We start from the raw sequence: 26,425 nt of genomic DNA, 5'->3' as shown, positions 1-26,425 counted from the left end.
GAGAGAAGGGATCTGTGGCCGTCGTGTCTCAGTGGCCTGCCGTGCTCCCTTCTCCTGTTCTCTTTACTTTCCTCTTTTCAACAAAAACATGACTGTTATCAAGTAATAGCTCCCTCATTCATCTTTAGCTTAATCGGAAGCAGAGTTTGATTTATTCTTGTTATTATGATGCTTTGCTTTTGGCTGTGCCGAGTCCTCTATGCAGCGAGTGGGCGTCTCTCTAGTTGCGGCACTGGGCTCAGTTGCCCGTGGTGTGTGGGATTTTAGTTCCCTGCGCTGGAAGGCAGATCCTTAACCAGTGGCCCACAAGGGAAGTCCCGAAGCAAAGTTTTAGAGCAGTGTGAAATGCATCTGAACTTCCTGCCATGATAGGATCACTAAATAAAAGCTGAGTTTCACATCCATATTTCCTCATTTGGCCTAAATATAAAAGATTATTACTGCCAGACTGTGCATAAGGATTGCAAGCCTATATTTGAAAATGATAAGATTACAAACACTTAAGGGCGCCCAATAAAAACAATGAGGCACGACGTCTTACTTGATCATGTTTTCTTTCCAACATGTTTTTAGGCTCCCTGTTTAAAGAAAGAGGTTTTACACTGTAGTTTGAACAACTCTTTCAAAATGATGTATTTGCCTAAGCAGTAAGTATTTTCCTCTTACTTAAAAAAGCAAAATCAAATATTAATAACTTTTAACAATTAGGCTACCTTCACCCTCTGTGAAAGGACTTAGTCTGGGATCAGTGGTATCTTTTCCTCTGCTGCTTCTGGGACTGTGCCTGTTGAGAGGGCTCACTAATTGAGAATACGTGAAAAAGCAAGAGTGAGTTACAGAGTATCAAAAACCCTGTTTACTTTAATTACTCCTAGTATTTACATTTATCCGGTAGTCATGTAGGGCTTCCCTGGTGGCTCGGATGGTACAGATTTCACCTGTAGAGCAGGAGACTTGGGTTTGTTCTCTGGGCAGGAAGATCCCTTGGATAAGGGAATGGCGACCCATCCCAGTATTCTTGCCTGGAGAATCCCATGGACAGAGGAGCCTGGCAGACTGTGGGGTCACAAAGAGTCAGACACAACTGAGCAACTAACACTATCACATTTATCAAAATTCAGTAATCATGTAAATGTGTTATAAAGCATACTTTTTTTGGATTTGTTTATTTATGTATTTATTTTTCGGCTGGATCCTGTGGCATGGGGAGTCTTAGTTTCTAGACCAGGGATAGAAGCTGTGCCCCTACAGTGGAAGCAAGGATTCTTAACCACTGGACCACCACGGAAGTCCCACATACCTTAAGGATCAGGTGAAGACATTTTCAGTAAGTGACATGAAACTCTTCTCCTGGAAAGTAAGTAAGTAAACTCTTAAGCAGGTTAGGCTGTCCTGATCGTCTGTCTTGCTTACACCACTTTCCTGGCAGATCTCTTCTACAAATAAAGCTCAAAGGTATCTTTATTTCTTTTTAAATTGGAGTATAATTGCTTTACAATGTTACGTTTGTTTCTGCTGTACAACGAAGTGAATCAGCTATATGAAATGTATCTTTAACGGAGGTTCAGTCATAACAAGTATTTCTGAAGGCATTCTACAGGAGAACCAGGCCAGCGAGACTATTCTCCGAGGCACGCTGGTCCAGCCAGGGAACTTGTGGGCAGGCTGACTCTTGGTCGGTCTTCAGCCTGTGGTTTTGGAAGCTACGTGTCAGGACTGCATGTGCGCTGTGGCATCGTTGCGGTAGGACCCTGTCCATCATTGCGGTAGGACCCTGTCCATCGTTGGGGTAGGACCCTGTCCGTCATTGGGGTAGGACCCTGTCCATCGTTGCGATAGGACCCTGTCCCCATGGAGTTTACAGGTTGGTGGGGAAGGTGGCTCTAAGCAAGCGTGCAAATAATTGTGTGTCATTCCAACACAGTAAAGTGCTAAAAAACAAAGGGTAGGGGATACCCACTTATGATGAGAGGGTCGGGGAGGCCCCAGCGAGGAGGCATCATTTGGGCAGAGAGCCAAGGGTACAGGGACAAGCTTGCATCTGGGGATGGGGGCCCCAAGCAGTAAGGCAGTGGGCTCAGCATGCCCTGAAGGGAGCTTACTCCTCCCTCCTGAAGACCCATTTTGCCATTTACCAATGAAAAGCAGCCTCTTCCTCTGGCCTTGAAATCTCAAAATTTGGACATGAGGTGGTGAATTCACTGGCTCTTGAAAAGCCAGAAATCATGGAGAGAGAATGATGCAGGGAAGAGCAGAAACCTGATGGCATGGGAAGGAAGGTCCTAGAATGCTGCTAGGAGAGCCCTGACTGTTAAAAGAAAGAAATGAAACCTGTGTTTATCACGAATCAGCTTTATGGGCAAGACTAAATTAAGACTAGGTTCTTCCATTTCTGGGGGCAAGCGTGCATGAGTTAATGGCTTTTTAAAATAGAAAGGAAATTCTACTGGGGCCATCGGGGAACAGAAGAGAGAAAGGTCGGAACACACTGGCCATCTGATGCCAGCCGCACTCTCTTGAGTAAATCTGTGTGTGTGGTTTTACCACTTTCTGCTCCTCTCAAATTTGACTAGCTTACAGGGCTTCCTGAGCAGTCTACACAGCAGCTCCCGATTTAACTTCCACTCTTCTGTGTTTATTTTAGTGTCAGATTTTTATGGTCAAGGTCATCCTGAAGATACATACCTTCTTAGCTGTGCAAAGTTGGTCGATAATCCTCTATTATGTCTTCTATCTTTTTTTTTTTCCTTTCTATTCCCAGGAGCCTGCCTCCTCTGTGAATCCCCTTCCAACAGGATGTCGTGGTTTATTTTTTCCCTGCCCTTTGCCAAGTGGACGGCCAGCGTTTTAACCTTTTAGTACTCTCTCGTCCTTTGAGGCGGCTTCCTGTTTCTCTGCTATCTTGAGAACTCCTGCTGTTTGACTGCAGGGTTTGCATATTCGTAAATTCTGAACCTTTGACTCTTCAAGCAGGCCAGCTGTAGTATGAGAGCTGTTTGTTATTGCTCGGTATAGTTTTCTATTTTCACTTGCCAAGAAATACACCTGTGCTTGTATTTCTAGTCATCTCTGTTGGGATCAGCCTCCAGAAAACTAACAGAATCATGATGAAACCTGGTGGGATCATAATCAAACCCGGGCAGCCTGCAAAATGGCTCCGCAGGTCTGCCTATGTGGAGAGGACAGGGGGCAGCTGGAGAGACAGAGGCATGCCCAGGGTCAGGCTTGGCCGCGCTAACTGATGGCCTGGGGGGAGTTCCATCACCTCCCCAGGCCAGTTTCTCTGTCTACATGATGATGATCTGGAGTGGATATTGCCTTGCTGTAGGGACCACAGAGCTCCAGGTCCCTGACCCGGAGCAAAGTGCGAGGCAAGCATGTTGGCAGGGTCCCTAGGATCAGGGCCAGGTCTTTAGAGAAAGTATTTTGCTGCTTTCCAACTATGGGACTGTGTCATCTCTCTGGTCCTTTCCTACTGTTTTTTATATATATATACAATTTTATTTATTTACCTTTGGCTGTGCTGGGTCTTTGTTGCCATGCGGGCTCTCCTCTATTTGTGCAGGGGGCGCCATAGTTGCAGTGGATGGCCTGCTCGTTGCAGTGGCTTCTCTTGCGGCAGAGCATGGGCACCAGAGCATGCAGGCCCCAGTAGCTGCAGCGTGTGAGCTCAGGAGTTGCAGCCCCCGGGCTCCAGAGCACAGGCGCACTAGTTGCGACGCATGGGCTTAGTTACTCTGCGGCAGGTGGGATCTTCCCAGATCCGGGATCAAACCCGTGTCTCCTGCATTGGCAGGCGGATTCTTTATCACTGGACCACCAGGGAAGCCCTCCTTTGCAACTTTAAATACCTCTGATTCTATGAAAGGATGAGAGTCTTGTGCCTTCCTGCTTCCAGTCACTGGGGGAGAGGCTCTGCCAGGCCAAGACGGAAAGTGGACCAGGATTCAGGCCAAGAGCTGGGCTGACGACCTGCGCCCCCAGGGGGACTAGAAAATGACAGTTTCTGCCCTTGATCCAGGTCATGTGACAGTCTGTATGACAGAGGGATGGCTTATGTCCCTGGAGAGAGAACCTGTGCCGCGCCCTGCGGTAGGGAGAGGTGAAGGAAAAGGCCAGGTTCTTTGACCTCGGGCTTGTGCTCACAGGGTGGGGAGGGGTGGGATATTGGTGCAGTCTTGGCCAAGTTTCCTTCCCAAAGCCCAGCTTCTCAGTTTTTTCTTTCTAAAGAAGCCTTGCTTGCTTTCCACATTAGAGAGCAGTTAAAGAGGCAGTTCTGCAGGGAGCCAGCAGGTTAGGGATGACTTGAATTATATATGTGTCTGTGGCTGGGCCGTGCCCCTCCCAAGGAGAGTCCCCACCAGCTAGAGAGTCCCCGCCAGCTAGAGGGTGTTAGCATGACATCCGACCTTGAGGGCCAGTCAGCACTTCAGTGGGTCAGGGTTAGTAGGTTCTTCATCCAGTAATGAGACCAGAACATAGATAACACAGTCTTGTTTTTGAAGTTTATTTTTTATTGAGGTATAGTTAATTTACAATGTTGTGTTAGTTTCCGGTGTACAGCACAGTCATTCAGTTATACATGAATATGTTTTTTTCAGATTCTTTTCCTTTATAGGTTATTAAAAAATATTGTTGAGTAGCATTCCCTGTGCTATACAGTATGTTCTGTTGGTTATCTATTTTTTATATATAGGAGTGTGTATAGTTTAAAATTTTTTTATTGTAGTAAAAGTCACATCATATAAAATATACTATTTTAACCATATTTAACTGTACAGTTCAGTGGCACTGAGTACATTAGTGTGTATAGTTTTTAAAAAATGTACAAGAACAGATTGGATTCTTGGAATGTCTTTGTAAGAAAGCCTTTGCATTTCCTCTGGAGCAAGGGAAAGAAGTTAACTGTTAATTGCAGTATACCTGGAATATGGCCTTTTTACAGCATCGAGAAAGACTGTCTGGCCTGCGAGGAATTTGATATGAACTAGAGAATAAACTCCATCCTAGATCGCAGTGGAGAGTGAAGCACACATTCCTGTTTCCATCCTTAGACACTGAGGAAGTTTGGGAGGAGGCGGGAGAGCCAGGGACTAGGAATTGCCCAGCACGACTGGGGCCTCTGACTGTGGTACAAGTGGATCATCTGCATTTTGATCTGCAGGGGACTTGGGACTGGGCCTGTTTTCCTGCGGGTCCCTCCTGCCTGCCCTCATTTTCCCCAGCCTTCTTCACTCATCGTACATTCTGTAGTCTTTCATTCTCTCCGTGTAAAATTTAGGGGTATTGTGACCCTCTGTGACATTTCCTACAGCTGGTGTCTCCGCACCCAGCCTTGAGAAGTGAAGTACACACAGGGCCAGTTCTCACACCTGTGGAAACAGCTTGCCTTTGTCCACAAAACACAGGGCGATTATGTGCCTAAGGAGGGAATTGTCTTTTCTATCTTTGATCTTGCTGCCGCTGCTACTGCTAAGTCGCTTCAGTCATGTCCGACTCTGTGCGACCCCATAGACGGCAACCCACCAGGCTTCCTCATCCCTGGGATTCTCCAGGTAAGAACACCGGAGTGGGTTGCCATTTCCTTCTCCAATGCGTGAAAGTGAAAAGTGAAAGTGAAGTTGCTCAGTCGTGCCCGACTCTTAGCGACCGCATGGACTGCAGCCCACCAGGCTCCTCCGCGCATGGGATTTTCCAGGCAAGAGTACTGGAGTGGGGTGCCACTGCCTTCTCCGATCTTTGATCTTGGGCACTAGTAAATTGAAGGTGTTGTTTACTTGTCTTTGCTTGTGCACAAATAAAGGTAGGTATTGTTTTTCCTTTATGAGGTTTTCCCTGTCTCTGGGTTGGTCTGTGCCCTTGTTAAAGTTAGCCGGGCTTGAAGTACACACTGTCTGTGGGTATTACGGACCTACCAACTAGATTTCCCTTTGAGGCAAAATCCGTGAAAGGAAGTGCCGACCCTTTCGTTAGACTTGCTCCCGGGTGCCCAGACCAAGGCCTGCGGGCCGCATCCACCCACTGAGCTGTAATGGTTCGCGAAGAAAAGTCAGAAGAAAAGTAATCTTCTGTGCGTGTGAAATTTACAGATGTTATCAGTGTTTATAAAGGCGGTTTGACTGGAACACAGCTATGGCCCTTCACATTCTGTCTGTGGCTGCTTCACTCTACAGCAAAGCTGAGTAGTTGTAACAGAGAACACGGAACTGTGTGGCCCACAGAGTCTCAAATGTTTCCAGAGAAAGCTTTCTGACCCCTGGACTTCAGTTATTAAAACCACCACCATAGTGATGTCTTTTGAGTCTGACTGTGTGCCAGGCACCGTGCTCAGCATCTTTCAGGCATCCACTTACTTTATTCTCATAACAACCCTACGGGTGCAACTCTTCTATCACTGTTTTACAGAGAAGGAGAAGGAGGGTCAGAGCAGTGTAATTTCCCCCACATCACATCCCTGGTCCGTGTCAGAGCTGGATTTGCACACACATATGTCTTGGCACCCCACTCCAGTACTCTTGCCTGGAGAATCTCATGGACGGAGGAGCCTGGTAGGCTGCAGTCCATGGGGTCTCGAAGAGTCAGACACGACTGAGCGACTTCACTTCCACTTTTCACTTTCATGCATTGGAGAAGGAAGTGGCAACCCACTCCAGTGTTCTTGCCTGGAGAATCCCAGGGACGGGGGAGCCTGGTGGGCTGCCATGTATGGGGTTGCATGGAGTCTGACACGACTGAAGCGACTTAGCAACAGCAGCAGCAGCAGCAGCATGTCTGACTCCAGAGTCTGGAATATCATCCAGTGCAGAATGCCATCCCAGTCAGCTGGAGTGACACCCATGAGCATCCTTGCTGGGTCTGAGGTGGAGGCCATAGATAAAAGTTGTTTGAGATCAAATTTATTTTTATTTTCATTAATTTATGTTTAATTGAGACTTTATGTTTGCATCACATAAAAGTGCACAAGTCCCTTAAGGATGGTGACTGAATGTGGACCCCAGCGCAGCACCCAGGACATAGTAGAGGGAAATTAAAAGCTAGTGGAGTAAAGGAAGTGGGTGGGCAGTGGGGAGAGGGCAGGAGAACAGGGGGAGAAGAGAGACAGGAAGAGGAAAGACATTATCGAGGAAGAGTGGGGATGCCCCTGGCATTGGCCGTCATGCCCTGGATGGTTCCACCTGGCACCAAGCTGACTCCTACCGCACCAGATACAGGGTGCCCTCGACTTGCCAGGCCTGACCTGACCCATGCATACACCCCCTCTGCTATGGTCTGGCTGCTCCTACTCTCCTGCCCCTGCTCCCCTCACCTCTGGTTGCTCTGTGGTTTCCTGGCACCCAGCCCAGACACGCTGCTAACTGCTGAGGGAGAAAGCTGGATGAGTCAGTGTTTAGAGCAGGTCCATTCAGTGGAGAACATGAAGTGAGGGCCCCCATTCTCACATCTAGAGAGGATGGCTTTCTTCAGAGGGGAAATGTTGACTCTGGAAAGGTGCCAAAAGGAATCCTTTTTCTTCGTATCTTTCCAAGAAGGCTACTGGGTCTGAAGGCGAGCAGCTGACCAGTGAGGACTCATGTCCACTGGCCGCTGACCAGCAGAAAGTACCAGGGCTCTTCCTCACAAGAACAAGCAGAGGGATGGGAGCAGAGACCTTCTTCCTTGCTGGGCTGGCCTACCTTTAAGAGTTAGTGTGAGGACTCACCCAGAGCAACAGAGTAGCGCTGTAGCCTCTTCCTCAAATGTGTGAGAGCCAGTGGGAGACACCACTGCTAAGTGGCGGAGGCTGGGGGAGGCTGTGTCCTTCCAGGATGATAAAAGTGGACAGCTACATCGTTTCTGACTTTCCATGATTCTGCCCACTCTCGTTTCTGACTTGTTTTAGTTGGCATAAGAAGAGAAGTAACTTTTCATCCAAAAAATCAATGTTTGTTGAGCCCCTACATGAGCCAGGCTCTCGGAATACAAAAGAGAGTTACTAGTCATTCCTAAAGGAGCTCAAGCCTAGGAGAGGCGATAATGCCAGCGCCTCTGCTCTCCTAGTATGTGAACGGACTCCTTGCTGTGCGTCAGGCACTGGGGTGGGTTCTCTTCATAGACTAAACCATTCGGTTCCCACACAAACCCAGTGAGCCAAGTTACTGTGCCCATTGTATGGATGAGGAAATTGAGGCACAGAGAGGCTCAGGGACTTGCTCAAACTCATCAGTGGCAGAGTGGGGGCTCAATCCCATCCTGGCACTGCAGCCCACACTCCCCGCCACTGCCCTGGTCGCAGTGACTTGAGGGCTGAGCATGTTGTGCGCTGAGCTTGGCACTCAGGCCCCTCTGTGCTGTATCACTGAATCATCACGGCAGCCTTATGAAGTGACAGTTCACAAAGGAGCTTACAGAGGCAATGAGCAGCCTGAGCACAGAGCAAATACAGATGTGCCTCCAGAGCCAGTGCGTAAATTACAGCTGCACGCTGACTTTTGGCAGTATGATTCTAATAAGGTGACCAGTGTGGTGTGTGCCTCACAGGCTGCTTAGGAAAATGCTCTCCCCTGGTTACAGGTGCTGGGGGAGGCAGCCTCCTGCGGGTGGTGCCAAGTTTCACCATCCTCAGATTATTCCCTCTGCCAAGGTGCCCAGCTTCCTCCTTGAATATCACCCTTCGCTAGGGCACTGAGCTCTAGACATCCTCAGGAAACTCAGGCCTGTGAACGGAGAAAACCCCACCTTGACCCTGTGGCACCTTGGTTAAGATAGCTCAGATGCAGAAGCCTGCCGGCCTGGAAGGCAGGAGAGGTGAAGCGCAGCCCAGAGGATGGGAAAGAGCCGCAGTGGGCGCACCTGCATTGCGGGAGGGGCAGGCCTCGGTGGTCCCTGTCACAGCGTTGATTGCTGTCACCCAAATAAAAAGCCTGAGTCTCCCCGCCCTCCTCGGCGCTGCCACCACCACCACATGAATCAGTTATCTCATACAGTGATCTTGCCTCCTGGTGAGAAGTAAGATTAGAAAAGGACGCCTCCAGGGAGAGAAAGAAAGATTCAGAGTGCAAGCAGAGCGGTGGATGCTTCTACAGAGCTAGCCGCGTCGGGGCGGAGCCTGTTGCCATAGGAACCGCGGCGGGGCTGCGTCTGGACCGATGGCTGTTTTCCGGGCACCGCCTGGCCTTGGAAGCCAGGCTCTGGGAGATTGGCCGCCACCTGGGATTATTTCCTTAGACTAGAGTTCTGGAAGCGGAAATACTTGGTCAACAGACATGAACTTTTGTAAGGTTCTCTCTGAATTATATCTTGGTTAAAAAATACTCCTTTTTATGGGATAGAGAGGAAGGAACGCGGGGAAGAGGGAGTCCGGGTCCAGCAAGGCGTTACCAGCAGCGCAGCCGCCCCGGGACCTTCAGGTCAGGGCCGTACCCTTCCCAGCTCAGGTCTTGGCTGGGCCTCAGCCCCGGCCTTGGCAGGGCAGTCACCGGGGGAAATTTGCCACCTAGAATCCCTGACTCTAAATCCCAACCTGGTAGTCAGAGCCACTGCAGTGATTACTTAAACAAGGTAAACCGCTGAGGCAAGCCGGAACTTGGCGCTGCCTTGTGTTTAATTGTCCAAATGGAAAGTGTGATTGTGAAACTGGCGGAGAGAAAAACAACCCTCGGTCTTGATGTGCTCATCAGTATGGACATCAGTAATTAGGGACCCAGAGTTAGGACTGGGAGCTTCTCTTCCAGGGATGCTCAGGACAGATGGTCGACTTAAACTTAGTGAGGCCAAAGAACAGTAAAACAAAAGAGCATTTTGTTTGCTTGCTTTTGCTTGTTATTTTTGTCATAGTCAGAGCAAGACAAAGAATAAGGAAGGGTTAGCATGCTGCTGGGATGTCTGATGGATTGCAGAATTGTGTTCTGCTTCAGTCTTTTGTGTGAAGGGCTGAGAAGGGGCTTCTGAGGGCAAGAAGAAGAAACTCAGATAAGGAAAGGCCAGCAACACAGCGTGGTTGTGGGTTCAAGCTGCCAACCAGACCCACAAGACACAGAGATTTTAATGTAATAGAATGGTTAGTAATATCGGCACAGGAGGCAAAGCAGGACTCAGAGCTTCTTGCCCCGCTCCCCTACTTGGGATGTGTACCAGAGATAAAGGCCCGCGGAGGAGAGCACAAGTCGTAGCCCCTTTTCCCACCCACCTTGTACACCACTCCAGTTGTGCAGCCACCTCGGAGTTCCGCTCATGCTCACCAGAATGAGGCAGATGTAACATTCTCCATGTATCTCAACTCTGTTCACGAGAGAACGGTGCTATGGGAAAGCCAGGCCTTTCTCAGGTGGGTCTGCATCAGCCCAGGCCTTGTGGTAGCCTTTCACCCATAGTAGAGGCTAGGGGTTGAATTACCTCCCTCAAAAAGATATGTTCAAGTTGCAAACCCCACTACCTTTGGGTGTGACCTGTCTAGGAAGGGCCGTCCTGACACCTGGGACCCAATCAACATGCCTGTGACTTGGAGGCAGGAAACTCTGTCCCCAGGAGTGCTTCTGAGAGGTTCTGCTCATGTCTCATGTATTTTTGGGTCATCACTGCCTAGTACACCACCTGGCACATAATTATGTGTAAAATGTATGACATTAAATGGTAACCCCCGCTCCCCTCCCCCCCAAAATTAAATGGTAATTCCAAGATGAGTTCTGGTGTGAGTTCCTGGGCTGTAACTGGGTCAGCTGGTTCTGTTTTCATCCACAGAACCCCACTAGGTTAAGGCCAACTTGGACCATCTCTCTTTGCAAGGACACTTTTATAGGGAAGATCGTTTCTGCTTCATCAACCATTATTTTCAAACAGTCCCCTTTGGTATAGGACCTCTCCACCCCACTGAAGAATGACTCCTAGACTCCAGGGTGAGCAGTCTGTGCCGCCTCTGCCAAAGGAGAGGAGAGGACTGCCTCCTGAGTCCCAAGCCAAACCATTCACCCAAGTTGGTTGCAAAGAGTCTGGACTGACAAGAAGAGCCTGGTTCTGAGGGGTCACTTGTGGGGTGCTGATCTGTAAAATCCATCCTAACAATATCTCTTCTCCAGTCACTCAACCCTGGACTGGAAATAATCATTCCTTACCATCTTCTTTCAGAAGACCATTTGGCAACAATATTCAGAAAGGCTTTTGGAAACAAAGATTATAAAATAAAACAAAACAACAACTAAACTAAATGACGATTATATTAGGTCGACTTTATAGGCTCCCAGTTTTAGGCTGCCTCCTCCTAGTTGGTTGCGTTTATCTTTCCCTAAAAGACATCCCCTCTCTAACCAGCTGGGTTTGTTGCACTGTGGGAATTGGCTGACCCCTGTCCCGGCCTTTGCCCATCCTTGAGGGGCATTGTGGCACCGTGAAAGAAGAGCCATGCCAGCCATAAGGCCCGAACTCTAGTTCAGCTCACTGCCCAATGGCCGCAGCACTCTGGGCTGGTCTTGTAAACTTTCTGAACCTCGGTTTCCACTAAAGTAATAAGATACCTACTCTTGTTACTGCCCGAAGCATGACAGGCCGATAAGTAAGGCAGGTTGTTGGGGCGAGGAGCAGCAACTGTATTCAGAAAGCCAGCAGGTCAAGATGATGGACTAGTGCCCCAAACAACCGTCTTCCCCGTTAGAATTCAGGCTTTTTTTTTTTTTCAACAGAGTCCTTATTTTGTTTTATTTATCTATTTTTTGGTTATACCATTCCAGCTTCCCAGGTGGCTCAGTGGAAAAGAATCTGTCTGCCAATGCAGCAGACACAGGAGACCCAGGTTCAATCCCTGGGTTAAGAAGATCTCGTGGAGAAGAAAATGGCAACCCACTCCAGTATTCTTGCCTGGAAAATTCCATGGACAGAGGAGCCTGGTGGGCTATAGTCCATGGGGTTGCAAAGAGTCGGACAAGACTGAGGGACCTCAGTTTCCTGACGGGATCACACCCAGGCCCACAGCAGTGAAAGTGCAGAGTCTTAACCACTGGGTGGCCAGGGAATTTCCCGGGCTTCTTTTCTACTAAAAAGAGAAGGGGTGTGGTTGGTTGCAGCAAACCTTTTGGTGCCAGAATCCTTTGTTCTTGCAGCTATCCAGTCAAAATGTTCCTGTAAACCTCCTAAAAGACATTATTCTCTGTTCTGCAACTTTTTATCTTATATGAATGGAAACGTGTTATACTTTTAAAGGCCAGAACCTTGAGAGAGGGCCATCCTGTATATTTCAGGCCTGTAGACAGCCTTCTTAACTTAGAGCAAAGGCAACAGAATACAAAAGTTAAAGCAAAAGAAACAGATCCAATATGGAGTCAGATTTGTCCTTCCCTGTTAAATTCTGTCTCTGGGTTTGCTTTGCTTTGTATTATGAAGGTGCTTTCTAAATTCTAAACCACAAAGCAGGTACGAAGAATTGCCTTTCCATAATGGTGTCTGATCCATCTATTTTCCAGCTCTGAGATGAGCAGAACCTTTCCATGATGCTGTATCGCTCATCCGTTTGTAGGCTCTGTCACTGCACATCTGCTTCCTGGCTGCTTGCTATGTGACAGGCACTGCATAGGGGCTGTGGGGTTAGAGGTAAGAGATGGAGCTGGCAGTAATTTCCAGCAAGGGATGCTGTGGAGCTCATGAGCAGACACCCAGTCCACACGGGGATGGGAGGGTCTGGGATGGAAGGAGCCACAGGGAATCCTTCCTAAAATGCGGCTGTCTTTGTGGAGTTCTGGAGGACTTGAAGGAGTTAACCCAGGAGAGGAGTCAGAAGAGCTTGCGCGTTCCTCTCAGAACAAGCAGTATGTTTCTTGCATTGGTTTCAGCAGAGTGAGGGGACAGAGATACTTGTAGGAGACCCTCCCGTGTGCTGGGGGATGGCAGGCATCCTGCCTCAGGCACTAAACCTCAGTAGTATCTCCCCACCCCCAGCCCCCAGACACATAATCAGTAGGACAGTCAAAAATGCCCCTTCCCATTCCTGAATGCATACCCCACCGCTCCATTAGAGGGATAGGTGCCCTTCCCTGGTTGAGAAATTCTGCTTAAAAACGCATGGTGGCATGACTTAGGAACCAGAGTGTCACTGGGAAGGCTACAACAAGGAAAAAAAAATGTGGAAGGCAGAGGGCAGATCATAAATGGCCCTAAATGCCATCCTAAGAAGTTTATGTTCTAGCAGAGATGTCCTTGATTGGAGATAAGTAGACTGTACACAAAGGACTTTGAATTGAACCTGACACGTAATCTTCAGTTCTCTATCTCCCAGGGTCCTGCCAAGCCCAGTTCTATTAGCACCTCTCATGTCTTACACGTGTGCACTGTCTGTATACTTCCTGAGTGACCGCAGTCCAACTGGCTGAGGACAGTTAGCTCTCTAACGTCTATTCAACTGGAGGGAAACACTGGGGAGAGATGAGACAGCACCCCGAAGTCTGCATGGCACGCAGCAGACTCACAAGGATCTCGGGCTCATCTCTGCTCCTGGGGCTTTACCCTCTGGCTGCAGAAGGTCTCAATGCAACTCCAACCCAGAAAGAATCTATAGTTTCTTTCTATAGTGGTTTCTAAACAAACCACTAGTCAAGGACTTACCATTCCCAACTGCAATTGTCTGCTTACTCATCTATCTCCCACTCTGAGCTGTGATCTTCCTGAAGGCTGAGCCACCGTTCTGTCCGTCTCTGTATCCTCAGAGCCTGCTCAATGCCTGGCACATGCTAGACATTCAGTGATTGAGTGAGTAGGTGAAGCTTCTCTGACTGCAAGCCAGGCAACAAGACCAAGGATCTCTCCCACTTTTTCACCGTCCTGTGAGAACAGAGACTCACTCCAAGTGTATGCCCCACAGTTTGGGTTGAGTGGAGGGGTCAGAAGAAATGTCAGAGGGGAGGACTAGATTTCAATGAATTTGGCTACTGGATTCATCATGGTCAGTAAATTTCACCAGAAACACAAGAGGAGAGGAGAGGCCTGTCTTAAGAAGTCAGGGACTGTTGTGATAGCCTGTCTTAGGAAAAAGACGTTGTAGCTTTGGCGTGGGATGTGCCTGCCTTTAGTTACCAGAGTGGGTTCTAATTAAATTGTAAACTTGTAGCAAACACCTATATATGAATGTTTATTGGAGAAGGCAATGGCAACCCACTCCAGTACTCTTGCCTGGAACATCCCATGGATGGAGGAGACTGGTAGGCTTCAGTCCATGGGGTTGCTAGGAGTCGGACACGACTGAGCGACTTCACTTTCACTTTTCACTTTCATGCATTGGAGAAGGAAATGGCAACCCACTCCAGTGTTCTAGCCTGGAGAATCCCAGGGATGGGGGAGCCTGGTGGGCTGCCGTCTGTGGGGTCACACAGAATTGGACACTACTGAAGCGACTTAGCAGCAGCAGCAGCATATATGAATGTTTATAGCAGCATTATTTATAACAGCCAAAAAGTTGAAACAACCCAAATGTCCGTAAACAAAATATCCATCTGCTTATCTGTACAATGGAATATTTTTCAGCCATATAAAAGAATGAAGTACTGATACAAGCCACATGGATGAACCTTGGAACTGTTCTGTAAGTGAAGTAAGCCAGACCCCTAGATCAACATTATTCAGATCAGATCAGATCAGTTGCTCAGTTATGTCCGACTCTTTGCGACCCCATGAATCGCAGCATGCCAGGCCTCCCTGTCCATTACCGACTCCTGGAGTTTACTCAGACTCACGTCCAGCGAGTCAGTGATGCCATCCAGCCATCTCATCCTCTGTCGTCCCCTTCTCCTCTTGCCCCCAATTCCTCCCAGCATCAGAGTCTTTTCCAGTGAGTCAACTCTTCGCGTGAGGTGGCCAAAGTACTGGACTTTCAGCTTTAGCATCATTCCTTCCAAAGAAATCCCAGGGCTGATCTCCTTCAGAATGGACTGGTTGGATCTCCTTGCAGTCCAAGGGACTCTCAAGAGTCTTCTCCAACACCACAGTTCAAAAGCATCAATTCTTCGGCGCTCAGCCTTCTTCACAGTCCAACTCACACCCATACATGACCACAGGAAAAACCATAGCCTTGACTAGACGAACCTTTGTTGGCAAAGTAATGTCTCTGCTTTTGAATATGCTATCTAGGTTGGTCATAACGTTCCTTCCAAGGAGTAAGCGTCTTTTAATTTCATGGCTGCAGTCACCATCTGCAGTGATTTTGGAGCCCAGAAAAATAAAGTCTGACACTGTTTGCACTGTTTCCCCATATATTTATTATATGATCCCATTTGTGTAACAGGCCAGAATAGGGAAATCTGTAGGGACAAAAGACTGAAGGCAGGAGAAGGGGACGACAGAGGACGGTTTAATTGGACAGCATGACCAACTCGATGGACATGAATTTGAGCAAGCTCTGGGAGTTGGTGATGGACAAGGAAGCCTGGTGTGCTGCAATCCATGGGGTCACAAAGAGTCGCACATGACTGAGCGACTGAACTGAACAGATAGAGACAAAAAGTAGATGAGTGGCTGCTTAGGACTGTGGGGGATGGGAAAGTAGGGAGTAATAGCTAAAGGGAACAGCTTTAAAAAACTTTTTTTTAATTGAGGTATAGTTGATTTATAGTGTTGTGTTAAGTTTCCAGTGTACTGCAAAGTGATTCAATTATACTTTTTTCAGATTCTTTTCCATTATACTTCATTACAAGATGTTGAATATAGTTGCTGTGCCATACAGTAGGACCTTGTTGTTTAACTATTTTCTATCTGCTAATATATAGAATTGTATGTGTATCTGCTAATCTCAGAGTCCTAATTTATCTCTCCTTTGGTAACCATAAGTTTGTTTCCTGTGTCTGTGAGTCTCTTTCTGTTTTGTGAATAAGTTTATTTGTATCTTTTTTTTAGATTCTATGTATAAGTGATATTGTTGCAGGAAGGCGGACCCCTTCCAGGGCCTGAAATTGGGCTCTTGTCTAACGCTGGGAAATGAATTGCCCGAGGAGACACATGTTCTGACAGAGCAAGAGATTTTATTGGGAAAGGGCACCCAGGGGGAGAGCAGTAGGGTAAGGGAACCCAGGAGAACTGCTCTGCCACGTGGCTCTCAGTGTCAGGTTTTATGGTGATGGGATTAATTTCCAGGTGGTCTTTGGCCGATCATTCTAATTCAGAGTCTTTCCTGGTGGCGCACGCATCGCTCAGCCAAGATGGATGCTAGCGAGAGGGATTCTGGGAAGTGGACGGACACGCGGTGTCTCCTTTCGACCTTTCCCGAACTCTTCCAGCTGGTGGTGGCTTATTAGTTCCGTATTCCTTATCAGGATCTCCTGTCGTAAAACAGCTCATGCAAATGGTTACTGTGGTACCTGGCCAGGGTGGGCGGTTTCGATCAGTGTGCTTCCCCTGACAACATCACATGATGCTTGTCTCTATCTGGTTTATTTCACTTAGTAAGTTCATCTCTGGGTCCATCCATGTTGCTGCTAAGGACACTATTCCTTCCTTTCATAGCTGAGGATGTTCTGTGGTGCATGTATATGTATATAGTTACCACATCTCTACCCATTTGCCTGTCGATGGGTGTTTAGGCTGTTTCCACGTCTTGGCTGTTGTCAGCAGTGCCGCTGTGAACATTGGGGTGCATGTATCTTTTCAAACTAGAGTTTTCTCCAGATCAATGCTCAAAAGCAGGATTGCAGGAGCATATGGCAACACTATTTTTAGTTTTTTAAGGAGTATCCATACTGTTCTCCATAGTGGCTATACCAGTTTGCATTCTCAGCAGCAGTGCTGGAGAGGTGCTTTTTCTTTACTCCCTCTCTTGCATTTATTGTTTGTAGACTTTTAAATGGTGAAAACTGTACACTTGAAGTGGGTGAATTGTGTAGTATGTGAATTATATCTCAATAAAGCTGTTAAAAAACAGAACTTCTAAAGCAGGTGTTAACCTGAGCTTTTGAGAACTGTGTACTACGCCAGTTTGGGCACGTCTCTGCATTTTTCTGGATTTGTCAAGTTCACCAAATTCTTTGTGACCTTCCCCTCCTGCCCCTCTGCAGAGCTGAGTGCCCCTTCACTGGGCTTGCTGCAATGCCTGATTACACGGAAAGGATTTAATGAATATTAATATTATTAAACATGCAAATTCAGTTCTTATCATTTAAATAAAATAATTAGTGTCTACTTTTAAACTAGTAACTAACCAAGGAATAGAAAGCAATGCATTTCTTTCCCTGCTCCATTGCTATAGAAAGGGAATGATTATGGATTCCATTCTGATACATAGGGTTTTTATATTCTAAAGTATTGTTTGTAATATGAAGACCTAACTTTTTATGTGGCTTCTTGCTGGTCATTTTTGTTACCAAAGCCTTTTCAGGATCAGTTAAATGACCTGATAGAGGAGTTATGTTAATATGTCAAGTTTGACAAGTTTCTAACCTTTGAGAACTTTGGCGTCATCAGAAAAACAAAAGGTTCTGTTGGCCCCCTGAAATAAATATTGACTTACATGATTTTTTTCCTGAATGATTAGAACAACAAAAAACAGAGAAATATCATTTGCATGATTTGACTTTGAGGAACTGTATTTTATAGACCCTTTCCTGGGTAAGACCAAAAAAGGAAAAAGTAGAGCCTTGTTGAACTGGGCTGTTTTGCATTTTTAAAAAAATTTGCATTGGTGTTTCAAGCTAGTTAAAAAATCTAAGGAAATAGATTTTTTTTTTCCTTACTAAGGGAAGTGAGTTTGTGCTCTCACACTCCACCCAAACAGTCTTCTAAATTCGAACTTTTCCTACTGAGCTCCCGCGTGCCTAATTTCTTCCTGGGATCTTTGGCCACTGCATCCCCTTTTGCTTACTTGGCGGCACACCCTCTCTCTGGTTAGTAAGCCTGTCGGCTGCGAGCGCAGGGAGCTGTGCACAGACAGTCCTCCCCCTGGTAACCGTGCAGCCGGTTCTGGTGATGGTGCCTCGGCCCAGCACAGGAGCGTGGAAACAGCTGACTGCTGACTCAGAGGGGAGCGCAAGCCACCCACGAATCTCATTGCAGCTCGCTGCTGCATCCCGATCCCATAATCCCTTGCTTGGTCTGCTGCAGTCTTTTCAACAGACGCTGAGTGAGAAAAAGATGTCCTGGGAGATAAAGGTTGATTGGTTTCAATACCGAAAGGGGTCTCCCACTTGTTAATGACCCAGAAACGTCCCTGCCGACTTTCCTGAGCCTTCTCTTGTCTCCTCCATTTTTCTCTTCCTCTCTTCTGTTCATGAGCTGGCACATCACTCCATAGAGCAGAAGATATGCTGGGCTGCTGATGATGGCTGCACTGCATGGTAGGGAATTTTAACCAGTCTCTTTGCATGGTGCTTCCAGACTCTAGACGTGAGCAGAAATGTGCATTGTTCTTTTGGGTGGCTGCGGGCTGCAGCGCCAGGTGGGGGAAGATGTCGTTCTTTGCCTCGTTCATTAGTCTGTCTGCAGAAATGGGTAGGTCCTCGGTGTTCATGCTGCTTAGTCTTAGGCCAGGGGAATAACTAATTCATCCTGCTGCCTCTGTTCTGGCGTTTACCCCTCTCTTCTCTCTAATGGTGATGTAGTATGCTCTGTAACTATCAGTCAGAGGGAGACCCACTCTGCTTAAACAAAAGCATCAAATTAGCAAGAATAGGGCGATCATCATGCCAGATTTTTCTTATCAAGTTTCTAATGTGATCTAACTGGATCTTTATTTTTACTAGTTTTATTTTAATGTGTATATAGGCCTATTTTAAATATAAGATTTTTTTCCCTGTGCATCTCGCTGTTGGGTACAAAAATGGGGATGAAATGTTTAGTTTGCAGGATTCCTTCCTCGGTACCCCAGGGTAGAGGAGACTGTGTGATTCGACCCTCCCCCACTGTGTCCTCTGTTAGGGAACCCTGGGGTTAAGTGCCACAGTTCCCAGTTACCATTGGAAACCCAGTCATTCATAATGCATGACTCGACCCTCTGAATTCTGAATGCCATTGATGATCAGAAAATGTGCAGGAGAACATTTGGGGCCTTTTCTGATTTTTTTTTTTTTTTGCTGCCTTTGAAATAGACTCAAATCTGGGTGGAGTTCAATGGCAGCACTACATAGAAAGGGGAAAAAAAAATCTTGGGTTGGACCTTAGGTTTGCTTCCTGAAACAGTAGGCATCATTTTTGTATCTAAGAGCTGTTTGTGCAACGATGCCCCACCCTGCCATTATTCCTTATTGGGGTGGGGGACAGGGGATTAGGAGAGCAAGTAGGAAGGCTATTATTTTAAATTAAAAATGGAATGTTAATTAGTAGATTTCTGAACCCAAAGGTAAAATGATATTTCTGTCTTAAGAAAAGATGGTTTCACTATCAGCTTTAAGGAACAGGTCCATAGATTCAGAACGAGGCATTTTAAAAATTATTAGTTCAATTCTTTGGTTTAGATCATCTTACAGTAGTTTTATTCCTCATGAGTAAATTGTGAGTGGTTTTTTGGTCTCGGCTTTGTTTTAATCAGACTGTGTAAGGAAAGCCATTTGTTTGCCCAGATTCTTCAATCGATTTCTTAAGTATTAGGATTCACTCGTGCCCACTGTGAACCTGTTTCCCGGTGCCTTTCAGTATTTTTGGACAGACGCTTTAGCAGCATCCTTCCTAACCCACTGTGTTGTTAAGTAATGCACGCCCCTCCAGAGCGAGCACACAATGAGAAGTTTCGTGTGTGCCGTGGTGGAGAAAGCAGCTTTTTGTTGCAGAGATGTGAATAGTGGCCTTTCCTAAACCTCCAAGTGTTTCTTTCCAGTTTTCTCCTAGAAAGACACGAGGGGTTGGCATTGGAAAGGTTAAAACACTGCTGAATGTAAAAATGTTCTCTGGTAGAATGTGCTGTTTCAAGAAACAAGAATACAGCGTATATATAACCCATACATTTTTAAATGGAGAATAAAATCTATACATATTTTCACCATAGTTAATGTTATAATCCTGGGATGACTTAATTTTTTTATTTACATGATAACAAAAGTTGAGTGATTTTGTTGCTTGTGAAATATGGTAAAAAAAAATACTCATTCTTTGTCTTACTAAAGTAAAAATGTCCTTCACTTGGATTTCTTTAGACATTAATTTCTCTAAACTCAGGACTTTCTTTTACCTATTCTTATTAAGTAGAAAAAAATCCTAAACATGTAGCTATTTATTTAACTAAGCTTAATTTTTAAGACTCCCTTGTGCTTTGTTTTCATTACCTCTCTGATAAAACTAAGACTTCAGCCAAATATTTATGTGTATTATTGAGATGTATAGGAGAGAAATACTTCCAAACTTAAAAAATTGCCACAAATTTTTTACAGTCATTTTTTTTTCTTTTAAAAAATGTGACCAAGTTACTTTTAATTGTGGTAAAATTCTCGTTTGTACACACCCGTGATTACTTTTCAAAAAAAAAAATCTAATACCATCTGTGTCCCCTTATTACTCATATAAGAATTTTAGTGTAGATTTATAGGATCTGCTCTCTATTAGGGTTCTTTGAATATCATTATTATGCAGTTGATCAGAATTGACCAGATCAGGCTTCCTCGAAGAATTTGTAGGTTCAGATTAGACCAAATACTGAGGAAAAAGAAACCAAATGTAATTATTCAAATAACATCACTGGAGGAGATATTCATTCCTACTTTTTACATGCCAGGCTCCCCTTTTCTGCTTTACCCACTCTGTGTTCATATTCTCTATTGAGAATTCCATTCTTCTAAGTGCTTTTATTATTATTATTAGAAACTTATTAGTTTAAGTAAACCTTTATTCTAATCAACAACAGATTTAAATAATATGCTTCCGGGGGAAAAACGTATTGCTGCTATATACGCCTGTGTCTGTTGAAGTTCCGATGTAAAATAGATTTCTCTTCCCCTTTCTCGCTAATCTCACCCACCTCCTGGGGCTTAGGGCCCTGGCTGCCCTCTGCCTTTCCCCAGAATATTCAGCCTCTTTGTGTAGTCCCCAAGGAAAGCAAGGGAAGAGACTTGGCAAGGTGATGGATGTGGGGAGAGGAGACCCCACTCACCCTGACTGTCCCAGGGCACTGTCAGATGAATGTCAATTAGCCTGACGCCTTAACACTCCCCATCACACAGACCCAGCCTTCTGGAACTTTGAAAACCCAAAGCAGATCTTAAGAACTGACTACGGAAGGTGAGTACTTTCAGGAAGAAGGCAATGGCAAACGTTGGCAAACTAAAGAAAGAGGTAGAGGAAACAGGCATAACTGTCATATCACAAGTTGGGGGCTTGGCTTAAAACCAGCTTCCATATGGTCAAGCTCAGCAGTCTAGGGGAGCTGTCATACATCTGACCCTGGGAAGGAGAACCCTTGGGAAGCTTGGGCACACGCCTCCCTGGAGACAGAAGTTAAAGCCGATGGCTTCCTGAGGCCCCCTGCCCCGCCTCCACGCACACGCACATTCCTCCCATCAAGAAAGATACTGCATCTGGCTTTTCTCATTTACAAAATGGCCCATTTGGGATAGAGGCTTGATTGAACTGGAAATAGGTCACCCTGTTTTAATTTCACTGAAGATTGTCCTCTTTTCTTTCCTCCAGTTGAGTCCTCAGTAACAATGCAGATTTCATTGCAAGTGGATAATAACATGCTCATAAATTTGAAAAATTAAAAGTACCTTGTTTTTTGAATTGTATTTTAATCCGTACCTTGAGCTCCAGGTACCACCTGCTCTGGCAGGTAAAAGGTAGTTTACTGTGAGTTTATAGGTAATCCCAGTGGTTCAAGAGCTTCTTCCTATAAATGTAAAAGAAGACTTTTAGCTTCTTGGGAAGTCGATTTAAGCACATCTGCACCATTGTTGTTTGTCCAATAAAAATTAAAAAAAAAGTAGCTATATTAACAAATAAACTCATTTAAGTTCCACAAAGAGAAGCCATAATCCAGGAATGCCGTAAAATTAAACAATGGAAATGGAGTCTAGTGTCTTAGGATGACATATAATCAAATGTGCTGCCGCCTACCCACAAATCACATGTTAAAATTTGATTTTGCAAAGGATTCTTGACCTGTTTCCCAACCATGTTTCTTAGACCATCCAGACAAGCTTTCACCAATCTCCCTTTCTCCAGAAGACGTTTTCAGTCTGTTTTTCTCTTCTATCCTCTCTCCCTACTCTTCATCACTCTACCGTCAGAAATAAAGGGTTGGGATAGTTTTCCGATCTCAGTGGTGTAATTTGGAGTGGGAGATAAGGTTTCAACTGTGGAATTGTGGGTGCAGGCATTTTTCTTTCATTTCATCTCCTCCTATCAAATTCTTCTTTTCCATTTGGTTGTAATTTCCACCAAGTTGTAGATTTGAGAAAGTGAATCAGGCAAAATACCAGAGATGATGTGGGGAGGGAAATGCTGGGGCAGGATTTTTCTCTGCCCAAGGATTTTGTTATCTGATGGTTACATTGTTTTTACCCACACAAGCTGTGTTTAATTGGCAAGCCCCCACTAACATGGAATTTATGTGTCAACCTTCTTATATTTTTTTTATTTCCATGCATATGTGTCTTTAGTAATTCTCAATTTCTTTTCCTGCATTTGTAAGAGTGTTCAAATATGTCACTAAATATTTAGCTTCTGGATCATGGTTTATGTTGCTAATCATTAGACTTATATGGGAAGACAGGTAATGTCTGATTTCAGGTGAAAATGTTCAAATGCCCGGTAATAACCATGCTCTTCATCTTGTAATTTAGCAAGTGCTGCTCTTTTCTGCTGGGACTGAGTCTATTCCCGTGTTACACTTTCATTCAGTCCACTTACAAAAATGTGTCAAGAGACTCGTAGACTTAGAGAACTAACTTGCTGGGGGAAGGATGGGGAGAAAGGATAGTTACGGAGTTCGGGATGGACATGTACACACTGGTGCTGCTGCTGCTGCTGCTAAGTCACTTCAGTCGTGTCCGACTCTGTGATCCCGTAGATGGAAGCCAACCAGGCTCCTCCATCCCTGGGATTCTCTAGGCAAGAATACTGGAGTGGGTTGCCATTTCCTTCTCCATATTAAAATGGAGAAGCTGTATTTAAAATGGATAACCAGCAAGGACCTACTGTTTAGCACATGGACTTCTACTCAATGTTATGTGGCAGCCTGCATGGGAGTGATGGATGCATGTATATGTATAGCTGAGTCCCTTTGCTGTCCACCTGAAACTGTCACAACATCTTAATTGGCTATGCCCCCAATACAAACTAAAAAGATTTTTTAAAATGTGTGTACTATGTACCAAGCACAGTTCTGGGTGCCGGGACTACTGCAGAGCAATCAGATAAAAATCCCTGCCTTTGTGAATCTTATGTCGTAGTGTGGGGGTGGGGTGGGCAGGAGGCAATATTTGCAATAAATACATCGCACCCTGTATTGGAAAGGGACCAGAGGGCTAGGGAGAAAAATGGAGCAAGGACGGGGGTGCTAAGTGCTAGGAGACTGGGGCAGGCATCAGTTTTAAAGAGTGGGCAGACTGAGATGGGGACATTAAAGCAAAGATCTGAGTGGGGAGCGAGCCCCGCTGTGAGCAGCTCTGTTGGTTTTCCACCAGCAAGGACCCTCAGCTAGTCTCCCCACGCAAGAGCTCTCACAGCTGGCTCGTGTCGGTACTACACTGACGTTGGCTGTTGGTGTGGTTTCAAAATGGCTCGCTCTGCCCTGGCGTCCGTATCAGTTCCTCTCTCGGCCTCCTGTGAACAGATGCTGCTGGTTCCTGCATCCTGAAGCAGGCTGGCTCCTGCAGAGACAGAGCACAGCCAGGTGTGTTCATGTGTGTCTTGCGGATCCCCAGCTAAAGAGTAGTTCTGTATTCTGATTTTTGTTACCATGCTCTTAATTTCTGCTGGTTATGTATGTAAGAAGGATCTCAGACAGTTCAGAAACCAAGAAGGGGAAAGGACAGTAGCTGAGAATCTAGATAAGTATTTACACGCGTGCGTGCTAAGTCACTTCAGTTATCTCCAACTCTTTGGGACGCTATGGACTATAGCCCGCCAGGCTCCTCTGTCCATGGGATTTTTCAGGCAAGAATACTGGAGTGAGTTGTCATGCCCTCTTCCAGGGGATCTTCCTGACCCAGGGGTCAAACCCTTGTCTCCCATGGCTCCTGCATTGCAGGCAGATTCTTTACCCCTGAGCCACTGGGGAAACCCAGTAAGTATTTACAGCTTTTCTAATCCAAGGAGACCAGAATCTGCAGTTGTGCCCAGATGCTTTGATGGAGAAAGGCCGTCAGATGTTTTGTGGATACTCCTTGTGCATATTCAGATGGTTGGAAGCGTCCCACAGTGCTTACGAGTGCATTTTGTGCCTCTGTTTTTCTAAGCACATTCTCCCTCCAGGAGCAGTCAAATTTCTTTTTACTGTGGCTATCCAGTTATATTCAGGGAATGATCATTATCTTGGCAAAGTCTTGGTTTGGAGCTCTTTGGGGGTTGGAAACCTTTTGTTTGATTCTGGGAGTCCTGAAGATCTAGAAGTCTTCATCAGCTCACTTGTGACTGATTGTGATGTTGTCATGATTTTAAATTACTGTTAATGAATAAACTTAATTTACCATATAAATTAACAATACTAACAAAGACTCCCTCTCACCCACTACAGTAATTATCATGGAATTAGAGTGAAAATTAGAATGAAATGTTTTTTATTTCCTCTTTGGAGAATAAAAATGTCTGCTCAGGAAACTTCATTTAGTCAGCATAGATCATTTGATTAGAACAAATGTTTTTTTCTTGCCAAAATTGAAAGTTTAAGGTTAAAAAAAAGAGTAAAATCCAGTTTGATGTTTTCTTTCTGCTTACTTCAGTATTCAACATGACTGATTATTTCAATGAATATGCTCTTTGACTTGACTGTGCTCAATGACATTGTTATTATTTAGTCTTCTTTGACTGTTTTCTTTTGTTCCAGCATGTCTCACTTCTCTGATTGAACTTATTCTTTGACTAAAGTTTTCCGCAGGCAAAAGGTAGGCAGAGGACATGATGGGGGCAAGGACCATTTGATCCTGCTCCGTTTTAGCGTGAACATTTCCAAAAGCTATTCAAAATAAAATTCTTTTTAACTGATTTTAACTGAAAAGTTTAGTATGATTTTTTAAATTTTATTAATTTATTTTATTTATTTATTTAAAAACCTTTTAAATTTATTTGGCTACGCTGAGTCTTAGTGGTCACACATGGAATCTTTAGTTGCAGCATGTGAGATCTAGTTCCCTGACCAAGGATTGAACCAGGGCCCCCTGCATTGGGAGCATAAATCTTAACCCTTGGACCGGCAGGGAAGTCGTATTTATTTTTTAATTGAAGGGTAATTGCTTTACAGAATTTTGTTGTTTCCTGTCAAACCTCAACATGAATCAGCCATATAGTATGATTTAAAATGTATATATATGGAACGCTTGGTGTGTCATGCTTGCTCAGGGCCTAAACCAGTCTTCTGTATTGTTCCAGTGTAAATGCTGCTGAAAAGAGAAGTCTATCATCTTTATAAGTCACACGCACACACACACACCCCAGTAAAGTGTTAAACTTGCTTACGACTAGGTAACATGAACTTATCAGAAGGCAGAAAGCTTGCAGTCCAAACTTTCTGATTCACTGATTTTACTGGATGACCTTGGACAAGTCATTTAAACCCCCGGCTTTGGTTTCCTTATCTTAAGGCCAGACAAATCCATCCCTTCCCTATTCTTGGGGATATCTTAGGGATGCAGTCAAAGAAAAGTAGATGATGTGCTAGCACTTTGAGCTCCTGAGAAAAGAGCTGCATTTAATTCAGTCAATGGGTATCACTCTCTACTCTGGTACTTTCATTCTATGCAAGTCTAGCAGATAATGCTGGCTAATTAGATCTGTCTCACCTACGCAGTGTAACTAATGCAGTGAGTTCCATTGGAACGTGACACTTGTACAGCAGGTGCTTTTACGAGCCCCATCTATTTATTAATCATCCTCTTTAGAGAACTTACCCAGAAGGCATAGAGCTGGAAAATGGGCGTGTCATGTCTGTATCCGTTCTCCAATAGATTTCTGCAGAAAAGCTGACATACCTTTTTAAAAGTTGATTTAGTAGAGAGAAAGAAGAAACACCATTTGTACTTGGAAAATAACATTTCTTTTAGAAAGTGTGAAATTGTTGATTCTGTGAACACAGGTCCTGGATCAAGTTAAAATGTATGTAAACCAAGCTTCCATAGCACAGCCTTCTGAAAACCCAAGTCTAGGAGACTTATAGTGGTTTAAAGGGTGAAAAGGTCATGGGTTTGGCATTCTAGCAAAGTACTTCCCTACTTCCCACCTAGGGTCATACTTTTTTGTTGAATAGAGCATTTCTATTGGGATTTGGGGCGGGAGCTGTGGACACCTTGGCAAATATTAGACAATTAGTAAGTGAATTTTAGCCCAGCCTTGGTTCACCCCTGTGGGACAG

The 26,425-nt window shown here is 45.3% G+C and overlaps 1 protein-coding gene across 13 annotated transcripts in view; it reads left to right on the top strand.

Annotated features, from left to right (window-relative positions):
• Positions 1-26,425, top strand: part of TRIM2 (tripartite motif containing 2) — a 212,767-nt gene that overhangs the window by 125,920 nt on the left and 60,422 nt on the right. The window contains exons 1-2 of one of the 13 annotated variants that reach the window (XM_086345895.1): positions 18,033-18,272; positions 21,084-21,141. The exons of 9 other annotated variants lie outside the window; for them this stretch is intronic. Coding sequence is in view for 2 of the 4 variants with exons in the window: in XM_086345898.1 (XP_086202024.1) it covers positions 18,270-18,272 (3 nt within the window). In the remaining 2 variants the exon portion in view is untranslated. Of the gene's footprint in view, positions 1-18,023; positions 18,273-21,083; positions 21,142-26,425 lie in introns of those variants that run through there. 3 more of the 13 variants (XM_086345894.1, XM_086345898.1, XM_086345897.1) reach the window with 3 other exon arrangements.

Source organism: Bos grunniens, chromosome 17, assembly GCF_055505025.1.
Source record: "Bos grunniens cultivar Pamir isolate PY7600 chromosome 17, Bosgru_T2T1.0, whole genome shotgun sequence".
Taxonomy (NCBI): domain Eukaryota; kingdom Metazoa; phylum Chordata; class Mammalia; order Artiodactyla; family Bovidae; genus Bos; species Bos grunniens.
Note: the sequence above shows the minus strand (reverse complement) of the source record. Positions and strands in the feature narration are given on the sequence as shown.